Consider the following 9,722-nt stretch of genomic DNA (forward strand, 5'->3'; position numbering starts at 1 on the left):
ACCGTTTAATGCGATTAGCCACAGCCTGTGACTTAAATAATTTAATGCATCTTAGTGGTTAATTTCGATGCCACGCTAAAGATGTTGTAGATGTCACACTCGCTTACTGTCCTCATTGGAATGGGAAGGGAGGTGGACGTTACGAATTAGCATACAAAAGAGGACAAAGGAGGAGATTCCTTAGGACATGTGAGCTTTAGCATGCTACAGTTAATTCTATTTACACTCTGAGTGCTCAGTGGCTCTTGAGGTCTAATTGGAGCTGAGCCCTTATAAATCTATGGCCAGGCAGTTAAGGAGGGAGATGTGTTTTCGGAAAACATCTAGCACTGGTCTGCAGGCCTAGAAAGTGTATGTTTGGATGCTTTATTGCGGGATAAACATGCTAAAATGTTTTTACAGTAGATGACAAAACATCAAATCAAAAATGCTGCATGAGATTTTTTTTTGCTAGATGTAAGAGAGGCATTTTTGCTCAACGATGTTTACTCAGCTGCTCTGGCAGTGATTTTTACAACAGGTGTAGTTCATCACATTAACCATGGCCTATTACATTTTTTTTAAACCTAACAAACTTTGCATATGTTGCTTAAAAAGTGTGCTATGCTTGTGCACTTTAAAATAAATGGTAACCTTAGTAAATAAAAGTAATAATAAGTAATAATAAATAAATAAAAACTTACTGACCCCAAACTTTTAAATGGTAGTTTATACTACCAGTCACAAAAAGTCACAAAAGATATATTTTAAATAAACACTGTTCTTTTTAACTGTTTATTTGTTAATCCTGGGGGAGGAAGGGGGTGTCATGAAGTTCATGGGACACTGAAGACTGTAATGTTGCTGAACATTCAGCTTTGTATTACAGGAAAAAATACAGTTTAAAATATATTTACACAGAAAACAGTTATTTTAAATTGAAATAAATTTTACAATATTATTTTTTGATCAAATAAAATACAGCCTTGATGAGCATAAGACATGTCTTTAAAAACCATTAAGAACCTTACTGAGCCTAAACTTTTGAATGGCAGTGTTTTTTTTTTTGTTTTTTTTTAATAACTAATGCAGCAACATCCATACATGTGACATCAGTTGTCATATACTTCCACGGGTCACATTACGTGTGTCTTTTTTCTGTTTATGTGGTACAGTACACTTCATCAACCTGCAGGTAAGGCAAGGCAAGGCAAGTTTATTTATATAGCACATTTCATACACAATGGCAATTCAAAGTGCTGTACATAAAAGGAATTAAAATCATAATAGCATAAAAAAATCATAAAAATTTAAAATAATAATCACAACAATAAAAACAGAAAATTTAAGAACATTTAAGATGATTTAAGGTGACAAATAATGCATCAGTAATTCAAGGTTGAAGCGTGCCTGTCATTTATCTTATCTGTCTCCCAAAGATCAGGGATTAGAAGTAAAATCTTGCTCCATGCAACCTTAGAAGCATTGCTGATCTCTGCCTTAAGGGCGATGTGGTTGATGGAGCATTAGTTGAGGTCTTTAAATGACAAAACACAATCTAAAAGTTTGCATTGCCAATCTTATGCATTACTAAACATTTTCTTTTGTGCCAAGTAAATTGGCTGCAATATTGATTGGCATATGCTTTGTGCCCATTATGCAAAATGAAACTGAACTATAGGATATAACAAGTTAAATGTGTCGTGCACTGCATACAAATGGCAAACGACTCTTTTACCGAATTACACTGCCCTCTATGGGTATCTCTCTCTCTCTCTCTCTCTCTCTCTCTCTCTCTCTCTCTCTCTCTCTCTCTCTCTCTCTCTCTCTCTCTCTCTCTCTCTCTCTCTCTCTCTCTCTCACTGTGCCTTTTTCTTCCTCTTCTTTCTCTCTCCGATTGTCTTACCATCGCCATCACCCTTCAATTATGCTGTTGCGTAAAATAAGATAGAGAGAGGGCAGTGTGCGAGCAACACATTGTGTACGAAGCTCTTATTTTAAGTCCTCTCATAAATATTCCACCCTGCCCCAAATTTACAATTGATCTGACGACAGTACAGCAACAGTGAGCCAATGGAAATCCAAGTTCCACTAGTTGAAACACTAGTTAAGATGGCAACACATCTCCAAAGACGGATTTATGGGAACCTCTTGGCAAAACAAGAATAAAAAATACAGAAATATGAAAACAGACAACGCTGCATTGGAGGAAGCAGAGATCAGCGAAGAAATCACATGTACATCCGGCAATATACAACGCGATACCAGCCCTACCACTCACAAGCGTCTCGGGGATGCATACTTTGCGCGTCCGTTTCTGAGAAAAAAGGACAGACTGCCTTGCTTGTGGATACGTTTCGTTTAAAATGGACATTGCAGTCGTTGGATTTGGGCAGGGAATGGCAATGCACATCAAGACAAATTCCTAAACTTGCGTTTTTCCTCTTTTCAGCCTGCTGACCGTCACGTTTCCAGGGAGAGTTTGCGATACCCAGGCTAATCACGAACCACTTCACGGATTATTATACAGTCGGGCTAAAGAGGGACCGGTGTCTTCAAGGTTATGGATTGGCCGTGCTCATGATGTGTTCGAATTTACCACGTTTAAGCGGGTAAGAAACACGGATTGTCTTCCAAAGCAAAGCAAGCAATCTCATATACGAAGCCCCGTTTTGCTCAGACTGGAGCTGTCCGTGGTGCTGAAACGCAGTTATCGCGCTGGCATAGAAAACTGCCTCTTGAACACTTGTGTCGGCTTGTGAAATATTCAGTTATGTATGCGTTACACAACTTCATATGTGCATCTCAGGCTTCGGGCGTTAGATTTAGGAGCCTCAATTATGAGGCATTACGCGTTGCTTTGGAAAGACCGGCTTGGGTGCGAGATGAATGAGCCGTTTTGTGATGAATCGGCTTAGTTATATTGTTGTTTACTTATGTAGACAATTTCTAGATAATCAACATGACCGGTTTAGACTTTTGGATCGCATTATAGCGCCTTAGACTTATGTGCTCTATCTGTGAATGTGTGTGTGTGCGTGTCTTTGTGCGTCCAAGTGTGTGTTTATGTGTGAGAGAGGGGGGAGAAAGAGAGTGAGGGAGAGAGAGAGAGAGGGGTTGATTAGCATGAATACAAATGCTTCTACACAACAAAATGGTTTAATACAGTATTGTTTGCTCCCCATCAAGATGGAATCGGGCTATAATCGATGACGTCGCATTTTGCTTTTAATCAACTCGCGTCTTTGTCGCCTGAGGGATGAGCTATGACTGTCACATATAGCATCAAAGAGAGAAATTCAACATAGGCACCTTTGTGAAACGTAGATGTGTCGTGCACTCCGAGGTTTAATTTTGATACTCGTTGGGAGTTGATAAAAACTGAAGTCTTCGGATATGTGGGGTGAGTACGGGAAATATTATTTGCATTGGGGTATGGAAAGGGTCTCTGGTTTAAGACGAAAAAATAAAAGACTTACGTGATATGTTTTAAAGCGATTTGCGGAGTGACAATGATATGTAGATTTGCTCATCTGTCTCGTTCAGCGGCAGATGTACAAGTTGGAAACCATGGAGATGTCGATTTGTTCAGTGCACGAGCATCTGGCTTTACGTTTTGCCTCTGTGAGTTGAGATGCCGCCGGATAATATGTTGGAAATGCATTTCCCAAATTGCGCATTGGAGAGTATTCCTGCCCGTCGATGTTACTTTAAATTTAAAAAGAGCAAATTTTCGCTCTGTTTTCGTTCTCCCCTCTATGTCTTCATAAATGTCCCGTGATGAAAATGAATGTGGTTGTATTTGAAATATCATGAGCATTACATAATATACATGATCCATTGTATTAAATAAATCAATGCATTTGCATATATGTTGTTGGTATGAGACTATTCTGATTCTAAAAATATAGTGAATCCATTTAAGACCTCTTGCATTGCAAAGTTTAGGCTAAAGAACAGTGCACATTGGTTATTCCTATCAGAATCTGCTTTTGCGTTAGGTAGGGAGAGTTTGCTTTACATAAATCGGAAGGATCCTGCAAATTTGTCTTTGTTCCTGTAACATTTTGGGATTGCCCACCATTTAATGTCGTTTTCAGATGTAGAGATTGCATGTCCATGTAACAGACATTCATCACGTCTTTTCCTTTTCTAGATGACACCCCAAACTGCAACTGCACTACCGTGAGCTGGGCCATTCCTGCACAAGAAAATGCATATCTGGATACTGAAAATAATATTTCTGGTTGCCACATCTCTGAGTCTGGTTGAGATGTATGACAATTATGGGGAGATCTGTAGGAATCTGTGCACTTGCGAGGAGAAGGAAGGCATTCTGACGGTCAGTTGTGAGAACAGGGGCATTGTGCGGCTGTCGGAAATAAGCCCGGTGCAGTTTTCTATGTACCATCTTTTGCTGACAGGTAATTTGCTGAAAAGACTGTCTGTCAATGACTTCATCAACTATACCGGAGTTACCATTTTGCATTTAGGTAATAATGACATATCTGAGGTGGAGACCGGGGCATTCAATGGACTCCAGGGATTAAAGAGACTGCATTTGAACAATAACAAAATAGACATTCTAAGGGATGACACTTTCGTCGGGCTCGAGAGCCTAGAATACCTTCAGATAGACTATAATTTTATTAGCACTATTGATCCTAATGCTCTGAGCAGGCTTCATCAACTGACTGTGCTGATTCTCAATGACAACTTGTTGTCCTCTCTGCCCACGAACATTTTCCGGAATGTGCCCTTAACGCACCTGGATCTTAGAGGCAACCGCTTAAAAATGTTCCCATACATCGGCCTTTTGGAGCATATGGACAAAGTAGTGGAATTACAGCTCGAGGAAAACCCATGGAATTGTTCTTGTGAGCTCATTGCGCTTAAGGCTTGGCTGGAGAGCATCGCCTACACAGCTCTGGTGGGGGAGGTGGTTTGTGAGACTCCTTTCAGGCTCCATGGCAGGGATCTGGATGAGGTCTCAAAGCAGGAACTGTGTCCCAGAAGGGCTATATCAGAGTATGAGATGCGCCCGCCTCCCCCTCTCAGCACCAGTGGCTATTTCCAGACCACGCCGGCGGCCGTCACAGCGTCGGCCACATCTTCGGCCGTCCTGCGGTCCTCATCCAGGCCGACCAAGGGCACCCGCCAGTCCAGCAAAACCAAGTCCAAGCCCACTTCTCGAATCCCAGCCATCCCCTACAACTACGGGCCCATCATTGCTTTTCAGACCAAATCTCCCGTGCCTTTGGACTGCCCCACCACCTGTACATGCAATCTGCAAATCTCCGACCTGGGGCTAAATGTCAACTGCCAGGAAAGGAAGATTGAAAACATATCAGATCTAAAGCCCAAGCCATACAACCCTAAAAAGATGTATCTCACAGGGAACTACATCCCTGTCGTCCGTAGATCTGACTTTGTGGAGGCTGAGGGACTGGATTTATTGCACCTGGGAAACAATCGGATAGCACTCATACATGACAGAGCCTTTGGGGATTTAATTAACCTACGTAGACTGTACCTGAATGGCAATTTGATTGACAGACTCACAGCAGATATGTTCTTTGGGCTAAAAAGTCTGCAGTACTTGTATTTAGAATATAATAAGATTCGCGAGATTGTAGGTGGCACCTTCCGCTTTGTGCCCAACCTTCAGCTACTTTTCCTCAATAACAATCTTTTAAAAACGTTGCCAGGAGGCATCTTCTCTAGTCTGTCTCTCTCCCGTCTCAACCTTCGCAGCAACCACTTTCAAAACCTGCCTGTGAGTGGAGTTCTGGACCAGCTGAAAGCTCTGGTTCAGATTGACCTGTTTGAGAACCCTTGGGATTGCTCCTGCGACGTGGTTGGCATGAAGATCTGGTTGGAGCAGCTGAACACTGGAACGGTGGTCAATGACGTCAAATGTGTGACTCCCAAGCGGCTCGCGGGACAGGATATGCGGGTTGTCCCGTCTGAGCAGTTGTGTCCAGATTATTCCGACGTCATCGTGTCCACCGTGGTTCCTTCCGAGGAGCCCTCAGCTGACAGGATCACCACCACAGAGACACCCCAGAGGTTTAACACCCCTTCCAGTAATGTTCCTCTATCTGTCCTCATTCTCAGCCTCCTCCTTGTTTTCATTATGTCAGTGTTTGTGGCAGCCGGCCTGTTTGTGGTGGTGATGAAGAGGCGTAAAAAGTCTCAGAGCGACCGTACCAGCACAAACAACTCAGACGTGAGCTCCTTCAACCTGCAGTACAATCTCTATAGCAATCGCTCTGTCCCCAAGGTCAAGGCCCCAGCGGGCCATGTCTACGAGTACATCCCCCATCCGCTAGGTCACATGTGCAAAAACCCAATCTACAGGTCCCGGGAAGGGAACGCGGTGGAGGATTACCCCGACCTACACGAACTCAAGGTCACCTACAGGAGTAATGCAGATGAGGACCAAGAGGTCACCTTGAGGAGCCCCAATTACACGGTGAGCACCATTGAGCCTCGCGAGCAATCGTCCCCTGTTCAGGATGCGGAACACTTTTTCCGAGGGATCCTGGAGCCGGATAAATCCCCTTCGACTGCTGGCAGCAGGTTTGAGTATAAGTACACTGGCCCCGTCCCGTACACGTACCAACCAAACTTTGACGTCAGGCGCCAGTTCTTACATCCTGAAGGAATACGAGAGACTATGCTGTATGGTACAGCGCCAAGTACTGTCTTTGTGGAGCCCAATAGAAATGACTATTTGGAACTAAAGGCAAAACTTCAAATAGAGCCGGACTACCTCGAAGTTCTTGAGAAACAGACGACACAGAGCCAGTTTTAAACCTTGGTCTATCTATAAATGCAGTAGAAGCATTTTTCCCCTTGTACTGACTCAAACTGGAGGGTGCCTTGGCACAATATACACCAACTTAAAGAAAGAAAAAAAAAAAGATCCAAAACCTTCAGTGGGGTGTGCCGAACTATGTTACTTTAATTTCAGAACCACATGGCATTACAGAAATAACTAAGAATGAAACTAAATAAATAGAGCTCGCGGAACTTGGATGAAAGCACGAGTTGTGATATAAAACTGTCGATGCAAAATCTATTTTTTTTAAGTCGATGATTGAATACGCATAAATCTAAGTGTACAGGTTAATCTCACCCAAATACATTTTCAGGAATATAATCATTCAAATATTGTGAATTTAAGGGGGTCGGGGAGGGGTTTCACATACAAGAACAAAAGAATCAAGAAAAAATATACTTTCTGACAGAAACACTATACAGCAGCGCATCCAATCGAGCAGGACAATTTCTCTGCTTTAGTCTGTAAGTAAGTACTGTATTTATTGGTATACTCTTTGCCATGTATTTTCAACATTTTTTCAATGCTCATCAATATTATGTGTGTCATGTCCCATGATTCTCTGTACAAACATTTTGTTTGTAGTTTCCGATCACTTACTGTAGCTTGCATTGTACAAGTGGCTTTTTTTCAGCAGTGGCACACCCCAACGTCGAAGAGAGACTTTGCATCATTTAACGATTTCAAAGGAAAAGTGTCTTTGTATGCTGTCTGCACTTTTTTGGAAGATGGAAGGCCACAGGGTCTTCCCAGCTAACATTAGAAGAAATATTATATATTAAAAATGAATATGTGTATTCATTCTTAATATGTATTTTTAATATGTTATATCAAAATTCATAAATAATAATTGAAGTAATAATTATGTTGTGTAATACTGATATTTTAATGTAACACCTATTTTTATACAAGCATTCGCAATTCTCTTTCCCTTATCGTTTTCATTGTTTTGATTGCTTTGCACTTATTGCACTATATTGACCAAAATATGTTTATGTCATCAATAAATATGATGTCCGGTTCTTATAGATCTTTGTTGGAAATTAAAACCAGCTTGATTACAGGCTTCACCAGGTAACCAACAATTGCAGGCCCATTGTAAGTTGACAGGAGTTAATTCAATAGCTCAGATCAATACGCCAAGCCCGATACTTGGCGAACCTCTCAACTCAGGTAGTTTGTATGTATTGGTTCTGCTCACAAACCCCTTATTCTTCAAGCAGGAGAGTAGCACACACAATATGGTGCTAAATAGGGTCAACTGTTCTTACGGTGTGGAAAACAACAAGGAATCGATAACAGCTATTCTGCCCTATGCTAATAATAGAGCTAAACTACTATTATGAACAGGTGAAATTATAGCATTCTAGCAATATGCAAGCAGATGACTTCAAAACGAGGGTTTGCATCGATCGATCGCAAACTCCTTTTGGAGATTGCTAGTTGTTTAGAAGCTCTTGGATCGATGGATTATTTCGATGCTACTTTGATCTTTAGAGGTGCTTTAAAAGAACTTCGCCATTTGCCCTCTATACCATGACGGACTAAAATATTGGTACGGCTGTATCTGCCGGTGGATTTTAAATTGCTGTGTCGAGTGTTGAGAGGAAGCTGGGAGGGAAGCTGACCTGGCCCTCTACTCAATGATAAAGAGGTCTGCTTTGTACCCAGTGCCTCACTAGGCTCAAGGGTCCTATTCCACTTTGAGCATGATGTGGATCTTTTTATAGCTGCGGAAAATGAAGGCTGCATCTGAGGATGAGGGGCTTGAATAATTTGGGTAACCTGACAACTTGTCTTTATAAGCTGAAGAGGGCGAGTCGCAGCGTTGTAAAGCCACAAAGGGCCTATTATGAGAGGACCGACCTTGACATACCGTTACACGCTGATGTGCTGCTGAGGGATGGTAATGTAATTAATAACATGCAGGAGTTGATTGTCAGGTGACTGTGCATTTTTTGGTTTCCATGACCAACCATGTCAACTTATTTTGATGCATTGGATATTATCTTGCTTTTTTCTCTGTCAAATTTTTAGTTAGACACTCTGCATTAGCAGGCATAAATAAAACTTTGTGTGTTGAATCGAAACAGCATCTTCAAAAAACATAATTGGAGTCTTCTGGATCTGTCTCCTGGGTTCAAGGTCTACAGCAACAAAACTTCATTTGCATCCATCTGCGCCAAGGATATCTCCATCAGAAGGTCAAATGCCACGGGTGTCGTTATTCCAAGGTTGTCTAAAAAAAAAACAAAGTTGTTGCATGTGTAGGATGCAATCCAAAATTGTGCGGTATAGTACTGAATGTTCCCAGCCTCATCACCAAAATTATCTCCATTTTAACATAAGCCCGTTCCTCTTACCATTAGCTGATATTGTTTTTGGTCACAAGCTAATGTGCGCTCTGAACCAAAGGAGAATTTCAAAAGCGAGGGATGCATTACCCGTTCGGTGGCTCAAAAGTAAGACAAAAACATCAGTTGCATACCTCCAAATCCACAAATCGCAAATGATGCCTCTTAATCGGCATGATGGGCTTTGGGAGGGGCCGTCAGGGGAGACTACGATGTTTAATTTCCCCACTGATTATTTCACTTATCCCGTTTTAGGGGGGGTCACTGCAGCAGAGAGGACCTGGGAGGGAGATGGCATGCGATTGACGACATTTGCAATTGAGTTCAAGGAGGTTTGGCTAATTGAGAAGGCAGCGATGATATCTGACAGGCACCAATGAGTCTGTTGATTAGTTTAATCATGGTATTTAATGGAACTCCTTGAGCCGTGGGGAAACGTTAAAGTGCGATAATTTTGCAGGTTGGGAGTCATTTTAAGCCTCTGTAACAATGCTAGCTTGCCGTCTGGCCTGGAGATGTTCAAAGTCTTGTTTGCTATGTGTTGC

At 41.9% G+C, this 9,722-nt stretch overlaps 1 protein-coding gene across 2 annotated transcripts; it reads left to right on the top strand.

The window, feature by feature from the left end:
- The first annotated feature begins 1,892 nt into the window (after positions 1 to 1,892).
- LOC141337397 (SLIT and NTRK-like protein 5) lies at positions 1,893 to 7,849 on the top strand. Of its 2 annotated transcripts, none has more exons than XM_073843208.1 (2): positions 1,893 to 2,591; positions 4,136 to 7,849. In XM_073843208.1, exon 2 carries the CDS (start codon positions 4,193 to 4,195, stop codon positions 6,794 to 6,796), a length of 2,604 nt encoding a protein of 867 aa, XP_073699309.1. In that variant the 5' UTR covers positions 1,893 to 2,591; positions 4,136 to 4,192; the 3' UTR covers positions 6,797 to 7,849. The 2 variants fall into 2 exon arrangements, with proteins under 2 accessions (XP_073699309.1, XP_073699310.1); XM_073843209.1 differs by lacking the exon at positions 1,893 to 2,591 and adding an exon at positions 2,952 to 3,382.
- Positions 7,850 to 9,722: the final 1,873 nt, after the last annotated feature.

The sequence above is a fragment of the Garra rufa genome, chromosome 6 (genome assembly GCF_049309525.1).
Source record: "Garra rufa chromosome 6, GarRuf1.0, whole genome shotgun sequence".
Taxonomy (NCBI): domain Eukaryota; kingdom Metazoa; phylum Chordata; class Actinopteri; order Cypriniformes; family Cyprinidae; genus Garra; species Garra rufa.